General features: G+C 44.3%; 1 protein-coding gene across 17 annotated transcripts in view; it reads left to right on the forward strand.

The window, feature by feature from the left end:
* LOC307212652 (uncharacterized protein) overlaps nucleotides 1-21,605 on the forward strand; it is a 230,559-nt gene that overhangs the window by 23,672 nt on the left and 185,282 nt on the right. For 4 of the 17 annotated variants that reach the window (XR_013837041.1, XR_013837042.1, XR_013837043.1 and 1 more), the window contains exons 1-2: nucleotides 5,143-5,256; nucleotides 10,403-10,484. Coding sequence is in view for 1 of the 17 variants with exons in the window: in XM_079970212.1 (XP_079826338.1) it covers nucleotides 5,160-5,256; nucleotides 10,403-10,484; nucleotides 11,379-11,452; nucleotides 11,826-11,902 (330 nt within the window). In the remaining 16 variants the exon portion in view is untranslated. Of the gene's footprint in view, nucleotides 1-5,142; nucleotides 5,257-6,045; nucleotides 6,191-7,537; nucleotides 7,621-8,344; nucleotides 8,425-10,402; nucleotides 10,485-11,378; nucleotides 11,453-11,825; nucleotides 12,645-21,605 lie in introns of those variants that run through there. The other 13 variants (XR_013837045.1, XR_013837046.1, XR_013837052.1 and 10 more) reach the window with 11 other exon arrangements.

The following is a 21,605-nucleotide window of genomic DNA, read 5'->3' on the forward strand; positions in this document are numbered from 1 at the left end:
TCATCCAGTTTTTGCTGAAGGCTATGCAGCTGAGAGGATAGGCCGTCAATTCTCTTAAATATACAGTTTAGAGTTCTAATTACTAGATGGAGTTGCTCACATCCTGAGCAGTCCGCAGATTCGGCTACCAACACCTCCTTTGGATAGGGACCATCCCCATTTGTGTTACCATTTGCGTTTCCAATTTGTAGTGTCTCAGGGGCCTCATCTTTTGATGTTATTTCAAGGGCAATTAAGGGATTGAAACGATTTTGAGTTGCTATTGAGTAGGTACATTCCTCGGGGCCTCTCCCACCTTTAAGTGAGCCCTTCCTTGATTGCTTAGGCCTCGGAGAGGATAATGCCTCGTCAGAGTCTCTTGGGCGTTTTCCATGGCCCATAAATCAATTTTGCAGGGGAACCGTCGTGGGCACTGTGCTGGGGAACTCCTTAAATCCTTTAGTCTTCCTCACAAGAATACTGCCTTTCACTTATCTCACCCAGTTAGGGGGGCGGCGGCAGCCGTGGCGGTAATAAAAGAGATAATAAAAGGCAGCCAGCACAGCCAGCAGATCATTTAAAACTCACGGATAAAAGCCAGCACAGCCAGCAGATCATTAAAACTCTCGGATAAAAACAGGAGAGGGTAAAAACTGCTTAAAACCACTTAAAACTTTGATAAGGGTAAGCGAAATTACTTGGTAACTACCTTCGTCGCCATGTTGGGTGGAGCTGCCCATGTGCCCAGCATGGCCAAGACGCTTCTGGCAAACCAGAGCAACGCACGGATACGCCGTTTACCTTGCCACCGGAGCGGGACCTATTTATCTACTTGCACTTTGATGTGCTTTCGAATTGCTAGGTTGGCAGGAGCAGGGACCGAACAATGGGAGCTCACCCCGTCGCGGGGATTCGAACCGCCGACCTTCTGATCAGCAAGTCCTAGGCTCTGTGGTTTAACCCACAGCTCCACCCATGACCACCAAATAATTGTACAAGATTCAGATGCATCTCCAATAAGTGCATCTGTTAGTGCAGAGATGCATATTTCAACAGCCCTCAAGTTTGTAAGGTGGAATCTTGGGTACCTATCGGATGCTGCTATATATGCTGCATTGTGCCCTTTAAGCACCAAAGCACTTTCTATTTTGTAATTCTGTTTATTGTCTTATGCAGATTGGAACAGAAATGGCATGGAGAATTGGTATTGTTCTGTTATCTTTATATGCCTTCTTTCAGCCAAATCAAGATTGTGTCTGTGTGGCTGGAAAACGAAGGGATAGCCAAGGGGGAACTGGCACAATGTCCAAAGGAGGAGCGTGAGATGGTGCCAGACAATGAAACTGAAGTAATATGGATGCAAGCGTTTCCTACAAGGTCCACATTCTGAGGTGCTTCTGTACTTCAGCTGTTGGAGGGGAAAGGGGAAATCCCACCATACAGTGGTACCTTGGGTTACAAACACCTCGGGTTACAAACTCCGCTAACTTGGAAGTAGTACCTCGGGTTAAGAACTTTGCTTCAGAATGAGAACAGAAATCATACGGCGGCGGCGGCACGGCAGCAGCAGGAGGCCCCATTAGCTAAAATGGTACCTCATGTTAAGAATGGTTTCACGTTAAGAACGGACCTCCGGAACGAATTAAATTCGTAACCCGAGGTACCACTGTACTCGTGTAGCCTTATTGGAGTTCACTGATTGGGTCTGCGTTGCTCTGGGACAGGAGAAAGGAAGTCAAATGACACAGGGTTGGTTCAAAGAAAGAGTTTATTCTGCTCTCCGGATAGCAGAAGGCACTTGCGTGATCAAGTCCACAGCAAGTCCAAAGAAATGACAGGTTTCATGCAGTTTATATATCCTCCAGGCACCCTCTCACTCATCCCCTAGGAGCCCAACCACGTCGGCCTACGTACGCAGGTTGACATCACATATGTTCCTGCTCTGGTACTCTCAACCATAAAAGGATCTTCCTTCCTGTACTTCTGACCATAAAAGGATCTTCCTCTTCCTACTCTTATCTGGGATGAGGTCACCATCTCCGGGAACACACTTTTGGCATTTTATGTGGGTCTGCGTGTCTTTGTGGTCAGCACATAAGATAAGGCACACACGCATCATCCCTGCTGTACTGGAACTTGGCAAGGTCACTCATTGCCGCCACGGGCTGATAAGGGAGAGAGCTTTGTTCTTGTTATGAATTTGCTCAACGGCTCGAGTTTATGCATTTTAACTAAGGAAAAATAGGGATTTTGGTGCAGTTTAAAACTGCCTGCACAGTCAGTTTTTGGGTTTTGGGAGACCCATTCCTTCACTCGGTATGGCTTGCAGAGCTATGATTGGAAAATGCCCACCTGTCCACTAGCTGGGCAGGAATATACTAATTAAATGTGTCTTTTGTAATTCTGTTTAAAATGACCAAACTTATTTATAGTAAACACCATCTTTTCTTAGCACCGTGACTCAGACCTAGTGAATGTTAATATGTACCAAATGAGAATAAACCCCATGGATGAAGGTCCAAATGAATAAAGGTCACTGAAGAAAGAGATCATTTATTTAGTATTTACAGTGTTTGAGTCACTGGGCTAAGAAAAGATTATGTATGCTACAAATAAGTTTGGCATTTAACAAAATTAAGCTACAAATGACCCTCTAAACATATTGTTGTCCCGTTGGCTCATGTCTTATAGGATATTAATTGATCATATATATGAGCCTGTCCACATCAGAGTATTATTTCTCTGTTAATCCATTTGCCTTGCATTTAAATTAGGCCAAATTAGTCCACACCTACATATATGTGAATTTGTATATAAGGAGAAACATCATTCTTCCCCATTCATACCAGTAGATGTTCCCTTTTGTGTTTGTCCCTGCCTTCTCATTTGTTGATTCTATTATGCCAATTTTCTTGGGAGAAAAGTGACAGCATCTTAAAAAGCAGAGACATCACCTTGCCAAGAAAGGTCCATATAGTTAAAGCTGTGGTTTTCCCAGTAGTGATGTATGGAAGTGAGAGTTGGACCATAAAGAAGGCTGATCGCCGAAGAATTGATGCTTTTGAATTATGGTGCTGGAGGAGACTCTCGAGAGTCCAATGGACGAAGACTCCCTGGAAGGCACTTCTGTCTTCCACTGCCTTCCGCAGTTTAGTCAAACTCATGCTGGTAGCTTCAAGAACACTATCCAACCATCTCGTCCTCCGTTGTCCCCTTCTCCTTGTGCCCTCCATCTTTCCCAATATCAGGGTCTTTTCCAGGGAGTCTTCTCTTCTCATGAGGTGGCCAAAGTATTGGAGCCTCAGCTTCAGGTTCTGTCCTTCCAGTGAGCACTTAGTGCTGATTTCCTTAAGAATGGATAGGTTTGATCTTCTTGCAGTCCATGGGACTCTGACTCTCCTCTAATTTTACACATATCCATGCAATTTTAAAGAAGTGTTAATTATAGCTTGTACAACACTGAATTAGAGCTCCCCCCTGTACTCCAGAATAACTTCTTTTCCCCCCAGAATTTTTTATTAATTTTCAAATTTATAACAAACATAAAAGAAAAACAATACAATATAAAAAAGACAAACAAACATATATCCTAACTGCTAAAATCCCAATTTAATTATCATTGTTAAATGACTTCTTCGAATCCCCCCTGAGTTTCCATAAAACTCATTGTAGCAGTTTTCCAATTCCACTTTCCAATAAAATTAACTTATTCAGTTAACATCTTTCTTTCTTAATGTTTTCAATCCATAATGTTATGCAATTCAACATATTTTACTCTGAGGCCAATTTGGTACTTACAAGTAATTCTACTTATATTATCTTAGAATATCTAGCTAAATAATCCTTAAATTTCTTCCAATCTTCTTGATGTTCCTCCTCTTTCTGTTCGCGGATTCTTCCAGTCAGGTCGGCTAGCTCCAAAAAGTCCATCATCTTCATCTGCCATTCCTCCACTGTTGGTATTTCTTGTGATTTCCAATTTTTGGCTAACAAAATTCTTGCTGCAGTTGTGGCATACAAAAACAATCTAACATCTTTCTTGGGCAATTCCAATCCTATTATTCCAAGTAGAAAGGATTCTGGTTTCTTAATAAATGTATATTTCAACATTTTTTCCAACTCATTATAAATCTTTTCCCAGAAGTCTTTCACCTTGGGACACATCCACCACATATGATAAAAGGTATCTTCCTTTTCTTTACATTTCCGGCATAAATTTTCACTCGTGTGATCTTTGCTAGTTTTACTGGGGTTAAGTACCATCTATACATCATTTTCATGATATTTTCTTTTAATACAGTACAAGCAGTAAACTTAACCCCTTTCTTCCACAACCTTTCCCAATCTTCCAACATTATATTGTGTCCAACATCTCTTGCTATCATCACAGATTTAACTTGTTCATCCTTTGTGTGCCACTCCAACGATAAATTATACATTTCAGAGAGAATAACTTCTTATGCCACCATCAGAAGCATAGTTGATCAGCATTATTCTGCTTTCCCCTGTGGTCCAAGTCTGCAATTCTGTCGCACACTTTATGCACTTAGGCCATTAAATTCAGCAAAACAAAATACATGAGAGGAGCACAGTTATAATCTGTGCTCCTCTCATGTATTTTGTTTTGCTGAATTTAATGGCCTAAGTGCATAAAGTGTGCGACAGAATTGCAGTTAAGTATTGAGAAGTCCAGTTACTGAAGTTTATTCTTTTTGCAATGCAAATACAATCTTTTCACTAAAAAGAATAAAGCTGGTCTTCCTACCTGCATCTCCACCCCACCCTCAGTGCTCTTCAGATGCTTCACAAAGATTATCCTGTGAACCACTCTGAGACCTGCTGGTATAAGGTGGTATAAAAAAAGAATATATTATTATTATTACAGTCATACCTCGGGTTACAAATGCTTTGGGTTGTGCGATTTCGGGTTGCGCACCGCGCTGAACCCAGAAGTACCGGATCTGGTTACTTCTGGGTTTCGGTGCTTCCACATGCACAGAAACACAGAATTGTGATCCGTGTGTGCGCACACACGGCACTATGGGTTACGAACACTGCAGGTTGCGAACGTGCTTCCCACACGGATCACGTTCGCAACCCGAGAGTCCACTGTATTATTATTACTTATCCATTCTGCAGAAAATCAGTAGTGAAGAGGGGAAATCAGGCAAAAAGAGATAATGGCAGTGTACTGCAAACACCACTGCTCAGAGATCACCAGGCGTTCCACCACCATGTGGGAAATGGCAACACTTGCCTCGTATTGTGACTTGTCTGGTAAGCAGTTATCTGCTGCACAAAGAAGCATCGCAGCAAGTGCAAAAAATCTGCATAAGTCAGGTGCTATCTTGGGAATGTGATCTCCACTTGTAAAACCTGATTCGGACAGAACAATAAAGTTAAAAAGAAATGTCGCATCATTAGGTTCCTTAAATGTCACAGCGATTTTCATAAGTGCATCTTGGCAGAGGCAAGCTCACATCATTAGCTCCTTCCCTGGTTGCTTTCGGCTTCCTCCCCCCCCCCTTCCCTCCTTTTGGTTTGTTCCGCATGGCCTGACTTGACAGGACAACAAATAGACCTTCCATCCGCTCACATTTATTAGTGGATTTTACCATCTGAGATCAAGTGGGTGGGGCGGGAGAAGGCTCATCACAAGGTCTTCAAAGTCCACATCTGTGGATTTTACTGCCTCCCTTTTAAAACAAAGGCAACTAACGAAACACTTAGGAAGTTTACGGAGAAGGTCTCATTATAATAATTTGACATTTCAGATGGAGGTCATTTGCCGTTGGCATAAACAGTTTTCAAACATGTGTGGAGCACTCCTAAGGCTACACGGCCAACTTCCATGGGAGATCTCTTGATTTTGGCGATTTTGGCACAGGGAAGGGAAACTTACATGTGAGAATGAGTGTCTGCAGCCAATATGAAATTGTACCATCTTTTGACACAGCCTCTCTCCTAACCTTCAGGCAGGCAGCATCAGCATGAGGTCACAGAGACTGAATGAGGTCATAGTGCCAGACTCTCTCTCTCTCCCGCCCCCTTCAGTCAAGCCAGGATCAGCCTGAGGTCACAATTGCCAGTCTTACTCCTGTAGGCCAGAAACAGCAAGGCTTCACCTTTCAGTATGTGCCACACAGGCTTTGAGAAAGACTAGTTGAGTGCCAAGTCCCTGTGTGATGGAAGAGTTTGTTTTGCTGGGCAGGTTGGGTCCCCAATTGTTTTCTTTTTCTTTTTCCCTGCCAGCAAACGGTTAATGAACGGCCTCTGATTGGCTGGGGTTCCAGGAGAGGGAGTTGAAAAGGACAGGATTTGGAGAGACAGTTTGGAGTAGGTTGGGACTGAGGTTGGGAGATAGGTAGGGAGATAGGGAGTGAGAGGAGAGAGAGTTGGTTCTGAGTAAAAACATCCACTCTGAGGAATATAACACAAGCTAGAGAAAAGAGTCTCTGAGCTTAGTGTGGAAGACAGTGTGTGGTGTCCTGTAAGAGTAATTGGGCCAGGAATTAACTGGGAGGCTGTGGTTGAGCCAGGAGAAGTAGAAGCTGTAAAGAGACAGTCTACTTAGGACTCATTCCAGTCAGGAGGGGAGAGATTCTTCTATGACAAGAGAAGACTCCCAAACCAGCGATCCCTTGGGTCTGTTACCTGGAGTATCTCAGGAGTAGGGTTGTCTGAGAGGGGTGTGTAACTGACAGGAAGTACCAGGTGGCGCTGTGGGTTAAAGCCTCAGCGCCTAGGGCTTGCCGATCGAAAGGTCGGCGGTTCGAATCCCTGTGGCGGGGTGCGCTCCCGCTGCTCGGTCCCAGCGCCTGCCCACCTAGCAGTTCGAAAGCACCTCCGGGTGCAAGTAGATAAATAGGGACCGCTTACCAGCGGGAAGGTAAACGGCGTTCCGTGTGCGGCTCTGGCTCGCCAGAGCAGCGATGTCACGCTGGCCACGTGACCCGGAAGTGTCTCCGGACAGCGCTGGCCCCTGGCCTCTTAAGTGAGATGGGCGCACAACCCCAGAGTCTGTCAAGACTGGCCCGTACGGGCAGGGGTACCTTTACCTTTACCTTTTACCACCTTGTTTAAGAACCAAAGTATTAAGCGGCAGCAGCTGTGCAACATATGCAAAAGCAGTGGAGTGAAATAACATTACAATCTGAATTATCCTATGTTTTACCCACTCCTGTCATAAAATTCCTTTGTTAAATAAAATCTTTATTGCTTATTTGATCAAATCCTGCCTGAGACTCCAAATTATTACGTTTTCCCTCACACAAGTCCCCCACAAGATAATCTGAGGTAGTTTGTGGGAATTTGAGGAAGTGGCGTTCTGTGAGGTGGGTGCACGATATCTAAGTGAGGGTGGGCCCAACGGCGCCAGGGGGAAAAGTGTCCTTGCTCCATTGCACCCTGTGACCAAAAATAACTGAGGAGAAGTGATGGGCTTGCCTCAGTTTATTCTCCAGGGGCAGGACCCAAGCAAGGCCCATTGGCTGGTGGGGCCTGACCCCCATCGGGGAATCCCGAGACCCAGGCATGCCTGCTGTATGCCAATTTTCAGGTCAACTGGCAGGGCTCCTGAGCCGGCTGCTGGATCGCTGACTAGGCCCGTGACCAGGCTGCAATGCTGGCTGACCATTTAAGGTTAATGGACATAGCAACAGGTGGGGCAGGGTGCAGAGGCCAACCTTATCTGACACCCCAGATCTAGGGAGGCTTTGCTTGTAGTATGTGCTGGCTTAAAGGAGAGAGAGGGAGCAATTACTCCAAGCCTCATACATGGTGGGAACCACTTCAGCAATGTTGTTGTTGTTGTTGTTGTTGTTGTTGTTGTTGTTGTTGTTGTTGTTGTTATACTTCCCTTCATCCAAGGATCACAGAGCAGTTTACAATATAAAAACACCAAAATACGTAACATAGTAACAAACAAAAACAGTAACCCCCTTACCCATGGGCATAGCCAAGTGGCGACAGGGGGGAAGTTGCCCCCCCCCCAAATACTCAAAAATTACTGAAAAGCATTTAAAATACTCAATTCACTGGGGTTCTGTTCCCCCACAGCAGAAGCCTGCCCCCCTAACAGAAGCCTGCCCTCCATAATGTCTTCTTTGGGGAAAGTTTTTACCCGTCTTCTCCTCCAAAAAGTTCAACAACTTTTTTTGGGAGGGGGCCTAACAAAATTCCTGTACCCTCACCACACATACAGAGATGCTCTAGTTATCTCCCGCTGTATTTTTTTTAACACTTGATTGGGAGCTGCCCAGAGTGGCTGGGGAAACTCAGCCAGATGGGCTGGGTATTAATAATAATAATAATAATAATAATAATAATAATAATAATAAAAAAAGTCCATAGATTCTTTAATTAGCCAAAGGCCTGGAAGAAAAGGAATGTTTTTGCCTGGCGCTTAGAGACATGTAATGAAGGCACCAGGCAAGCTCTCTGGGGAGAGCGTCTCACAAGCAGGGAGCCATCGCAGAAACTGATAAACGGGAATTGCTGCCGACCATGTTTTCTATGCAATACAGTGGTACCTTGGGTTACATACGCTTCAGGTTACATACGCTTCAGGTTACAGACTCTGCTAACCCAGAAATAGTGCTACAGGTTAAGAACTTTGCTTCAGGATGAGAACAGAAATCGTGCTCCGGCGGCGCGGCAGCTGCGGGAGGCCCCATTATCTAAAGTGGTGCTTCAGGTTAAGAACAGTTTCAGGTTAAGTACGGACCTCCGGAACGAATTAAATACTTAACACGAGGTACCACTGTATCATTTTGGTGCTTTGAAAAATGGGGCTGTAAAAGGAAGCAAAGAGATTTCAAGCAGCAGCAGAAGGAGGAGGTAATACCCAAAATTTACATACCCACCAACTGGCAGTGCCTCCTTGTCTCATAAAGTATCCCAACAGGCTTCAGAGAAGACTGAACAGTGTCATACATTGTGAGCATATCCAATATAGTAAAAAAAAAAAAAAGTCTTTTGATTTCAGAGACATAGAACATTAAATTTACTGGTTCTGATGTCAAATATAGATGGAAAGGATTATAGCCATGCTTATTTTTTCCACCCAGCTGAGGAAGGGAAATGAAATTGGCACATGATGCAATAAGAATGAAGCTCCCCTCGCCTCTGGAACATTTGGCTCCCAGAGTCTTTTTAAAAGCCTGGGGTCAGGAGTAGTGATGTTAAATTCTCGAGAATAATCTTCTGGAGAATATTCTCACCTCACATCACTAGTCCCACCTCATGATGTGGGGTGAGAATATTCTCAAGAATATTCTCCAAACGATTTTTTTTGTTGTTTAGTCGTTTAGTCGTGTCCGACTCTTTGTGACCCCATGGACCAGAGCATGCCAGGTACTCCTGTCTTCCACTGCCTCCCGCAGTTTGGTCAAACTCATGCTGGTAGCTTCGAGAACACTATCCAACCATCTCGTCCTCTGTCGTCCCCTTCTCCTTGTGCCCTCCATCTTTCCCAGCATCAGGGTCTTTTCCAGGGAGTCTTCTCTTCTCATGAGGTGGCCAAAGTATTGGAGCCTCAGCTTCACGATATGTCCTTCCAGTGAGCACTCAGGGCTGATTTCCTTCAGAATGGAGATGTTTGATCTTCTTGCAGTCCATGGGACTCTCAAGAGTCTCCTCCAGCACCATAATTCAAAAGCATCAATTCTTTGGCGATCAGCCTTCTTTATAGTCCAGCTCTCACTTCCGTACATCACTACTGGGAAAACCATAGCTTTAACTATACGGACCTTTGTTGGCAAGGTGATGTCTCTGCTTTTTAAGATGCTGTCTTAAAAAATATTATTCTCGAGAATTTAACATCACTAGTCAGGAGTAGAAATGTTGACACCCCCCCAACAGAGGCTACATCTTTCCACCTAAATGAAACTGCTGCATCCCAGCCTCATGGCAGGCAGTTGTAAGAGAACCCTAAATCTATATCTGTAATTTGTTTTAGATAATACATTAACTAAAAAACATTAGGCACCAGATTTGAACACCATGTAAAATGATACCATAAACTTAATGGTATGTTCTTTTCTCTGCGGAAATTGTATTATATAAGACTTTTTAAAGATAAAAATAAAAATCTATGGCCTTTCAAACTGGGGCAGGGGGTGTATTATTTTTGTTTGTTACTATGCTATATATGTTTGTGTTTTATGTTGTAAACTGCGTGAAATCCTCAGATGAAGGGTGGTACAGAAATTTTAATAATAATATTAGTAGTAGTAGTAATCGGCTTACTGCTTTGTTGTTGTCTTAAACTGAATCCACAGCCCTAGACAGGAATTTTCTTTTGGATTTTTAAGAGCAACCGCCATATTCTGCAACTTTATCTAATCCAGATATGTTGATCAACAAACAGGAGACGACTCACTGAAATGTGTATCCTACCTCAGTTGTATTTCTCTTTTTCTAGGTACGACGTGTCAGCCCTTTCTACGTCGAATGCCAGTACTCCGTGAGATACTGTTTCATCTGTCTTCACTGCACTTGCAGCGGTGAGTAGCTAACAATGACTTTCTTCAGTTCTAAAAAGTGATGTTTTTCAGTCATCTGATGACAGAGCTCAATGTAGTTGACAGCCCTCTGTGTAGTTCAACGCTTGGTTGCGTCCTAGATCAATATACATCCAGGGAACTAGTCTTGCAGCCATGTTAGCAAGATGCTCACCAGATAGTGATGATCTGTACTGAAGGGTATGGCCTTGATGTTGTGGAGGCCTTGCATGCTGGAGACTGTGCCTTTGCTTCTTCAAGTCCTCTACTGTCACCCACTTTTGCTTTGTAGGCAGCTGGTCCTATCTCTGCATTAATTATTAAGCCCTTTGTTTCCTGGCGGTCTTTACCCCTTTCCTTAAAATGGTGTATGTTGAAATTGAGGAGTGCTAAAATGCTGAGGGAGAGGAAGACGTAGAATTGCAGCGGTAAATTGTGTTTAATTTAGGGTGAAATTGAAAAGGAGAATGAATTTATATTTAATTGGCTAAGAAGGGTTGCTGAATAATTGTTTAAAATAAAGGATGCAAAAAGGGGAAGGTATGGAGAAGTCCGGGAAAAGAGGTTTATGGAAATAAGGTAAAGAAAATATGATTTTTTGTGTTTGTTTTTATGTTGTTTTTGTGTTTGTTAAAAATTTGGAAATTAATAAAAAAAATTATTAAAAAAAAAGAAATTCTAAAAAAAATAAAAATGGTGTATGTTGGTTGCTGGATGTGTGAATAGGTCTGAGACAAGGAAAAGAGATTGCTGAAGTAATGAAGTAACGCTGATGTCACAAAGGATCTCCAAAGCAGAGGGAAACAATTTTATTTCCCTGGCCATTTGGGGGGTGTTGTTGGTTGGGGAAAACACAATAGAGGGGCCTCTGTACCCAGCATCTACCTTCGCCATCAGCTTCCCAAAGGTATTTGTCCTGGCAAAGCCATTCAGGGAGAAGAAGGAAGGCCAATGCAAAGTCCTTTGTGGAGGTATGGAATGATATTACGGAAGATGCTGTTCTTTTCATGGGGTACAACTTTAGTTCTAATTTTAAGTGACAGTCATTGTATAGCAAAAGAGCCAACCAAGTCCAAGTTTAGGTTTTGTGGTGGCTCTTTGAACACCAAGAGAAACATTTTCTGGCGAGTTCCCCTGGCAGAGGGGCAGTTACAGCCTCAGCTAAAACAACTATTCTTTGTTGGAAATGTTAACACATTTGTCTGAATATAAATCCACCTTGTGAAAGTGAAGAAGCCCCCCCCCCCTTCTTTTGGACACACTATTGTAGCTTTTGTAGCTTTCAGAGCGAATCATCGCTCTGCCTCCAAGGATCTCCCAGTGTGAATGTTGCTTTTCTTGCAGAGCGCTGCTTCTCGTTTGGTGGAAAGGACTCCAGAAGAGATTGCGCCCATATGCGCCTTTCTCCCCATTCTCATTAACTTTATAAAAACTCTCAAATTTAGACCATCTGTCCAGTGAATGTCTCTGAACTGCCCCAAGACGGGAGAAGCTGCCTTTGTCTTTTTGATATAAGTGGCCAGAAAACCAGAGCAAAGTAAATGTTTTCTTGTCAGACATGCTTCCCGGCCATGATGGATGAACTGTTATTTTTGATGTGACAAAGCATTCTGATGCTTAAGGGAGAATATGCCTCTTAGATATGCAGGCTTAAAAGCAAGCCAGTAATAGTGCCAAGCGTTGCTGTGTGCAGGCAAGATGGAGAGGGGATATCATATGGTGCCCTGGGATTCGTGGAAAACCTGTTTATGCTATGATAATTCTCCTGCTTTTATTACAAAGGCACCGTAGGTATAGAGAATTCAGGCCTGGCTTGAGATGTTCATATTCACATCATTAGTCAAAAGGTTATTGGAGACATTTCTTGTGTGAAGTCACCAGAGGCATACCTAGGCACCCTTGGACAGGAGCTGTATCACCCCCCACCTCCCCCAAAAGATCACTTTAGTGCACCAGACTTGAGACTGGAGCTCATGTGGTACTGGGAAGGAAGAGCATAGCAGGCACATATGTTGGATTAATCACAACTAAAGCAGAATGTGGCATTTGGATTTGGGCACTAGGAAAGAATATTGGGGAGGATCTGAGGGAGGAGCTGCCCAGAGTGGCTGGGGCAACCCAGTCAGATGGACGAGGCACAAATAATAAAACTATTATTATTGATATTGTTGTTTTCGGTTTGCATTTCTTAGTATAGTGGTGCCTCGCAAGACGAAATTAATCCGTTCTGTGAGGCTCTTCGTATAGCGGTTTTTTCGTCTTGCGAAGCAAGCCCATTGACAGCTTAGTGGATTAGCGCTATTAGCGGTTTAGCGGCTTTTAGCGGATCAGCTGATAAGCAGCTTATCAGCGGATCAGCTGATAAGCGGCTTAGGGCTTAGGAAAGGGGGGGGAGGGAAAAAACCCCACAGGAACTCGCAAGACATTTTCGTCTTGCGAAGCAAGCCCATAGGGAAATTCGTTTTGCGAAGCGCCTCCAAAACGGAAAACCCTTTCGTCTAGCGGGTTTTCCATCTTGTGAGGTGTTCGTCTTGCGGGGCACCACTGTACAGAAACTACTGATCTGATGTGTAGAGATCTTTCCTATTCTAATTAATTCAAGAAGGTTCTGGAAGCTTCTCTGTGTGAAAGAAACAAGCAGAAGGTTCATGATGTTTGGGTTATTCCTTCAGAGAAGCTGAGTACAGCCGGCTTAAACTGGTTCTCTTATCTCTTCTGTCAAGGTCAGGCTCATGCTGACTGTAAAAGTAAGGCCAGAAGGAGCTTGGGATTCACTTTCTCTTTCTATCTCTTTTCCTTCTGGTGTGGTGTTCTGCACACGGTATGCTATAGTGTTAGGGCTTAGACTTATTATAAGTTATTGTAAGTTTAAGTTAAGTCTGCTGCAACTGGATTTCTTATGGACAGTGCCAATCCTGAATGTATTGGATTTGTGACCGTGATGCTCATTTGCCTTCATAGCAGTAAAGCTCTGCTGGATGAAATACAATTGCCTCTGGTCTATTGTTTGGGAATCCTGCAACTAACTATACATTGGAATCTGCTCTCAATCAATATTGAGTAGAATTTCAATGACAGTTGTTATTCCCAAAGAGCTGTGACAAGAAAGGGCCAAACCAGCATTGCTTTGGGGTTGAGGAAATAAGGAAAATAAGAAATAATGTCCCTTGACTTTAGAAGTAATATAATAGCGGAGTGTTTGCCTTCACAATGAGAAATGCAGTTGTTAGGACTTGGCTTGTCTGGACTGGACTGGACTGAGGCCTGTCTTGTGTGGAGCAAGGCAGAGAATGAGAGAAAAAAAGAGAGATACACACAGGACAAAACAAACATTTCTGCAGTCCTTTTTGTACTGCTTACCAACGGCTTTCATCATGTGATACAATCTTGCATGGACACATGAAGAGGATCTGCGGAAGAAATAACTCAACTATCTATTTTTATATATAAAATCATAGACCTAGTACAATCCATGCTATGCACCGTCAGTGTGCTTCCTGCTTCACAGAGTATGTGCTGAGTAAACTGCTACACGAGATCAAGACATAACATAAGTATAACCTAGAAAATAGTATATAACACACACACAAATGTACTCACATGAAAAGGCATAACAGATTGCTTCTGGAAGAGAATTTTTTTTATTTATTGAAATGCTCTGGGCAATTTATATGTATTAATGCATTTTATTTTTATTTTTTTTAAAGACATGGGACTCAGCTACATTGGCAAGGAAAAAGCACTTTATAAGCGTTGTATATACATTATAACACTGTGGCACCAGATGGTGCTATGGAGTCCCATTTTTGCCAACCCGATTTCTCATACAAAGTTTACAACGCGTTTAACTGAAACTCTTCTTTGATGTGTCTAGATGCAGCCATGGCGCCAATCTTGGTCTTTGCCTCTCCTTTTGTTTTCTTGCTCTATTCTATTATTACCAGCATTATAATCAATTTGATTTATTGCTTGCTTTTCACCATAAGGTCCCAACGGAGGGCCATAGCAATTTAAAATGCAATATTTGAAACAATTTACAACAAATGACATATTATTGAAAGCTACTCTCTTTTCTTTTCTTTTTTTGTTTCTGTGGAATGCCTGCCAGCTACCATTAATTCCAAGTTTAATTCTGGTGGAATTTCCATTTAGGACTCCCCCCCCCATTTATTTTTGTATGTTGCATCCTCCACATTCAGTTTACTGTTTACAAAGACTCTCAGCCTTTGGCTGAAAGGCCCCTAGATTTGTAAAACTTGCAAATATCAGATAGGCTTAGGATTTAAATACAGTGGTGCCTCGCAAGACGAAAAGAATCCGTTCTGCGAGTCTCTTCGTCTAGCAGTTTTTTTGTTTTGCAAAGCAAGCCCATTGATGGCTTAGCGGATTAGCGCTATTAGCGGTTTAGCGGCTTTTAGCGGCTTAGCGGCTTAGCGGCTTAGCGGATAAGCGGATAAGCGGCTTAGCGGCTTAGGAAAAGGGGGGGGAGGGGGAAAAAACCGCAGGAATTCGCAAGACATTTTCGTCTTGCGAAGCAAGCCCATAGGAAATTCGTTTTGTGAAGCACCTCCAAAACGGAAAACTCTTTCGTCTAGCGAGTTTTCCATCTTGCGAGGCATTCATCTTGCAGGGCACCACTGTATGTGATGTTAGAGAATATGTTTAAAGTCAAAATGAAAACAAAGAAAGAAGTTAAGTGATTAAGTTCATTTCATGAGAAAATTGGTTTTGGAAAACTGTTACAATGATATACACTGAAATTCAGCCAGGGAGATTTGAGGAAGTCACTTAACAATGTTACTAAGCTTAGATCAAGTACAGTTAAGATGTATGTTTGTTTGTGTGTTTAAATTTTTTTGGAAAACCAATGAAAAATTTTGAAGAAGAAAAAATAGATTTGTAACATCAAATCAGTCGCTGCCACGTTTATTATTTTTCAAAAAAGTTGCTAGGCTGCTGGACATCTTGCCACTTAACATGTATGCAAAAGTGCTTTCTTAAGCTGCATCAAAGACAGCTTTCTCCTTCAGAGTGGAAATGGGTCTGGGCATCACTTTGCTATACATACATGAATGGCCTCTGAGTTTTCTCTTTGCCAGAGTTTAAGTGTTATAGGTTGCTATGTTATCAGCTGCTGGCTGTGATAAAGCATAAGAAGTGTGCTATGGAAGCTGTTAGATTTTTGCACCAGAGTAGGGCCCCCTGCTGGCACAATGTTGCATACTGATGTAGAATACAAAAGAATAGCCTCAAACATTAAAGTTCCCTTTCTGTTATTGGGTGTTTCTTAGAAATGCTCTGTTTCAGCACATGTTGAAACTTGTATGTTAATCTTCGAGCCCTCTTGTTTTTTAAAGAAATATTTTTGGAGTATGATAAATGAACTAGCCTAATAGTGAGCAGGGACGCAGGTGGCGCTGTGGGTTAAAGCCTCAGCGCCTAGGACTTGCCGATCGAAAGGTCGGCGGTTCGAATCCCTGCGGCAGGGTGCGCTCCCGCTGCTCGGTCCCAGTGCCTGCCAACCTAGCAGTTCGAAAGCACCTCCAGGTGCAAGTAGATAAATAGGGACCGCTTACCAGCGGGAAGGTAAACGGCGTTTCCGTGTGCGGCTCTGGCTCGCCAGAGCAGCGATGTCACGCTGGCCACGTGACCCGGAAGTGTCTCCGGACAGCGCTGGCCCCTGGCCTCTTAAGTGAGATGGGCGCACAACCCCAGAGTCTGTCAAGACTGGCCCGTACGGGCAGGGGTACCTTTACCTTTACCTTTAATAGTGAGCAGGACAAAATAGCTCAGTCAGGAGAGCACGAGGCTCTTAATCTCACGGTTGTGGGTTTGAGACCCACGCTGGGCAAAAAAAAAATCCTGCATTGCAGGGGGTTGGCCTAGATGACCTTTCTGGTCCCTTCCAACTCTACAATTCTATGTAAGGCTCTTCTTTGAGCAGATCCAGACCATACATTTAAATGATACTCAGCACACATTGAAAGCACAGTTTCTTAAGGATGCTGGAAGCTGCAGCCCTGTGAGGGGAAAACTGAAGTTCTCATGATTCTTTAAAGGTAAAGGGACCTCTGACCATTAGGTCCAGTCGTGGCCGACTCTGGGATTGTGGCGCTCATCTCGCTTTATTGGCCAAGGGAGCCAGCGTACAGCTTCCGGGTCATGTGGCCAGCATGACTAAGCCGCTTCTGGCGAACCAGAGCAGCGCACAGAAACACCGTTTACCTTCCCGCCGGAGCAGTACCTATTTATCTACTTGCACTTTGATGTGCTTTCAAACTGCTAGGTTGGCAGGAGCAGGGACCGAGCAACGGGAGCTCACCCCGTCGTGGGGATTTGAACCACCGACCTTCTGATTGGCAAGTCCTAGGCTCTGTGGTTTAACCCACAGGGCCACCTGTGCCCCTTTTATGATTCTTTAGGGGAACTCATATATTGCAAATATTTACTGAATGCATTTTAAATGGATGGTGTGAATATTCTCTGAGACGTTTGTTCATAAATATAACTTTCTACTGTCACGGGAGATTGACATTTCAGATGTCCATCTACATATGATTTCTTCGCATAACTTAAACCAGTTGAATTTACTGCCTAACTGATCGACTAAACTATAAAGCACATCCACCAGTCATCAGTTATTGATAAAGAAGGGTGGATTGGAATGTGTTTCAGAAAGAAACTCATAAGGGGCAGTGCAAAGGGAGAAATAAACGAAAAGAAACATTTTAGAAGCAAAGAACAATACACAGAGATGCTTTTTTGGCAATGAGACTTGAAGGAATGTTAAATTCAATGAATGTGATATTTGAAATTAATATTAATTCATAAAATCATAGAAATGTAGAGTTGGAAGAGACCATGACAGTTATCTAGTCCAGTGTTTGGGTCACCAGCTGTTTTGGGTTCTCATCATCCCTGATCACTGGTTCTGCTAGTTAGGGATGATGGGATTTGTAGTCCAAAAGCAGCTGGGGACCCAAGTTTGCTAAACAGTGATCTGGTCCAACCCCCTGAATGCAGGAATATTTTGCCCCACATGCGGCTCGAACCCACAACCTTGAGATTGTGAGTCTCATGCTCTACTGACTGAGCTAATGGTTGGTAATAGATTGAAGAAAAGAATGTTGTTTTCTCATCTTCTGTGAAGAAGAGCTTGCATTCCTTTATTTTCCCCCCAAAATGGAAGGAAACTGATGCCATTTTAGTCTTTATGACAAATGGCCAAGGCTGAATTTGGATGGGTCACTTAACGATGCCTATAAACATTGCCATGTTAATCCAAGTGAAGCTTTTCCAAATGAAATTTCTGGCTGAAAACGCTAGGTTCAGATCCTGATGGACAGTCACGAACTCCAAATGTTTTCCTAACACACTTTCAAGCAACTCTACCTAAGGTCAATGTTTGCTTTGGGGAACTGGGTGTCGTGCTTGGATTATGAGATGCCTTTGGAATGCAGGAGACCAGCAGAGGCTTCTCATTGGCTGTCGGTGATGTCATATGGGCAACTTAGCGGGTAAAGCCCAGTAGCTACCTTAAACAGTTCTTACATTACCTCTTTTATTTTGCCAGTTTAATTCCATTTGAGACCACATCCCCCCTTTTTTTCTTTTTTCTTTTTTTTTTTTTTTTTGAAGCAGTACTTCATACTGAAACCGTTTTTTTACTAGAAAGTTCAGCAATATTGCTGTGCTAAAGGTAAGGTGAATAACTCACTGTTTCCAAAAAGCTTCGCCAGACCATGTTTCCCTTACGTTCTACTAGCTTCTTGTGTTGGAGCAAGTTAAAGGAGGCCTTAGATAAGTTGCTACTGAAGACCCCCCCCCCCCAGCCATTACTTTCTTTCGACTTCAGCATAAGGCAAATATCTTTTCATGTCCGTTTTACATAGTGTCTGCAAATTTTGATGATGAGACAAGTCTCAATATCTACATCAGATATACCAGATATTTTAGCCTATGAAATACAGTGGTGCCTCGCAAGACGAAAATAATCCGTTCCGCGAGTCTCTTCGTCTTGCGGTTTTTTCGTCTTGCGAAGCAAGCCCATTAGCGGCTTAGCGGATTAGCGCTATTAGCGGCTATGGGGCTTAGCGGATCAGCTGTTAAGCGGCTTAGCGGCTTAGCGGATCAGCTGATAAACGGCTTAGCGGCTTAGAAAAAGGGGGGGGAGGAAAAAAACCCCGCAGGAACTCGCAATACATTTTCGTCTTGCGAAGCAAGCCCATAGGAAATTCATTTTGCGAAGCACCTCCAAAACGGAAAACCCTTTCGTCTAGCGGGTTTTCTGTCTTGCGAGGCATTCGTCTTGCGGGGCACCACTGTACAGCATGTCAAACAGAACCTCCAAGTGTCCCTATTTTCCAGGGACAGTCCCTGTTGTATGGAAGCCGTCCTGGTTTCTGATTTGATCCCGGAAAGTTCCACTTTTCCTTAGGACGTCTCTATTTTCATTGGAGAATGTTGGAGAATATTGAGTTATGCGACCTCCGAGCCAAGGAGATAAGTAACTAGAGAACCTTTAGAAGACATCTGAAGGCAGCCCTGTAGAGGGAAGGTTTTTTGGTGTGTGTTTTTTTAAGTTTAATGTTTTATTATGTTTTTATATATGTTGGAAGCCACCCAGAGTGGCTGGGGCAATCCACTCAGATGTGCGCGGTATAAATGTTGGAGGGTAATTGTCAGGGAACTGCCATCAGAACAGGGGCGGGAATCAGAGGGGGAGTTGTGTTACAGGGAGCCTCCGAAAATCATGCAAAGCAGTTCCTCCTCTGGTGATGAGGAAACCCCCATCTCCAGTGGGGAAGAGGTGAAAGGACCAGAGGATGCTGCTGGGAGCCACAGCACCGCTCCTGGCCAAGTCGGCTGTGCTGGTCCCGGGGGGGTGGTTACCGTGAGGCATGGTCAAAGTCCGGTCCTGGGTCGAGGGTCTGGAGACTGTCTACCAAGGGGGAAGCGGGGTCCAAAGCAAGAAGCCGGGCGTGGTCGGGAACTCCGGAAAAACAGGTCTGGGTGCTGGCAGAAACAGGTTTCCAACGTCGTTGCTCCTGCAACCTGGGACTGGGCTGACTGGCCTTTATCTCCTCTGAGGCCGGGGCGGTCCCGGCCCACAGGTGACCCGCCTCTCCTGGCCTTAAGGCGAGCACTCCTCCTGAGAGAACCCATTTCCCTCCGCCTCTCTGCCCTGAGCCTCTGCAGCTCAGGAGAGGCTGGAGGGTTACTGGACCCAGGGGGAGGCTCACCTTCCCCTGACAGGGCTGGGAGAGGCACACCTGCAGGCAATGGACCCTCAATCACCTCCGGAGCCAGAGTGGATACATCTGGTGTCTGCTCCTGAGGACCCGGCACAGGTGCAGGCCCTTCAGATTCAAGCCCCTGCCCCAGCTCAGCCGGCCCTGGAGGCGGGGATTCCCGTGCAGGCTGGGACTCCTCAGATTCAGCCTCTGAATCAGATTCCCAAGCCATACTACATCGGCCAGGAAGGAAGCACGCCCCTTCCATCGCCCACCCTGCGCCGAAGTCTAAAGTGCAAAGATGGAAGGAAAAGGCTGGGCATAACGAGACTTTTATGTTGGGGGAGGTCCAGGAAACAAGCACTCCCGGATTCTGCTAGCGATTGAGGCAGACATGAACTTTGGGTTCTGCACTGTAAATAGTTTTGCACCTAAATAAAACCTGTAAAAGACAGGTTGGAGTCCTGCCTGGTTACTCGTGAGCAACCACCTAAGCTATCTGACAGTAATGGTGTGGGTTTTTTTTTAAGTTTCTAACCTTCATGTTTGCAGAGATTGCTTTGCAAAATATAGCATCAAAATGTGTGAAATGTTCTAGAATAAAGTGAGAGAAAGAGTCCCACGTCCAACAACAGCTTATATATTGCTAGGTTTGGCTGCCATATTGGAGAGGAGAGTGACAAATGCAACTACAGCGCAAGTCAGGTCTCCATGTGGAGAACATTCTGCCACTGGGATGCCACCACCAAGTAGTCCGTTTTCACTGTAGCCACCTGCTGAACCTGAGATAGCAGAGGCATACAAAGAAGGACATCTTAATTTATGGGCAGGCACATGTGGAGGCAAACGGTCCCTCGTCCCATATCCTGGTCCCAAGGCATGAAGGGCTTTAATGGTCATTTTGAACTAGTCCTGAAAAGAACCAGGAGTGCCCATCAGCACCAGCCAGCCTGGACAATGATCCGGGATGGTTGGAGTTGTAGCCCAGCAGTACCCGGAGGGCTATCAGTTTCCCACCCCTGTTGTGTGCCCTGTTGTGGGCATGATGGGATAATCTGCCTCAGGTTGGGATGGGAAGGAGAGAGGGCAGGGCAGAGGGTTCTGGAAGGATCAGAGCTTTGCCTTCCATGCAGGGCACTGCTGCAGCTGAATCAGTTAATTCAAGCAATGGCAAGCTTCTATCTTTATAAAATTAAACTGATTAACTAACTGGGTGCTAGAGCATATTTCACAAAGTCAAATATGCTCTCAATGCCTAACCTCGGTTTACAATTTGTAGCTACATTTTGCACTATTTGCAGTTTCTGAACCTTCCCTCTCTCTCTCTCTCTCTCTCTCTCTCACACACACACACACACACACACACACACACACACAGTGTCCTCACCTAGCTTAGAAACCTCAACACTTTAGCCTTTCATCCCAGGGATCAATGACAGAGAATCATGATGATTCCCTTACCTTCACTCTCCTAAAATGCAAGCTGTCAGGTCCGGCTCTATCATTAGGCAGAAGCTGGGCCAGGGGTGGAATGGGAGCTGTGATGGTGAGGGAGGATATACCTTGAGTCTGCTATGCAACCTATTCTGCACCCTCTAAGCTAGCCTCCAGCTGTTGGGTATGTTGGACAATGCTGTCCCATCACCAGTGTTGCAATAAGATTTAGCTGCCAGTCTAGCCAATGCTCTATACATGGATTGGGAGTGTGGGCCAACTTTCCCTTTGGCCTCAGGCAGCAAAATGTCTTTGGCTGGCCCTGCAGGGTGTCCTCACAGATGCCCTCCAGTGTGCCTCTCATCCCTAATCATGAGAACTAGAAACTTGCGCTGCACCGAAAGCTACATTTGATCTCATTTTCTCTTGTTGCTGTTGACTTGTTTGGCCAGCCTTG

Source organism: Podarcis cretensis (assembly GCF_951804945.1).
Source record: "Podarcis cretensis genome assembly, chromosome: 3".
In the NCBI taxonomy this organism is placed as follows: Eukaryota; Metazoa; Chordata; class Lepidosauria; order Squamata; family Lacertidae; genus Podarcis; species Podarcis cretensis.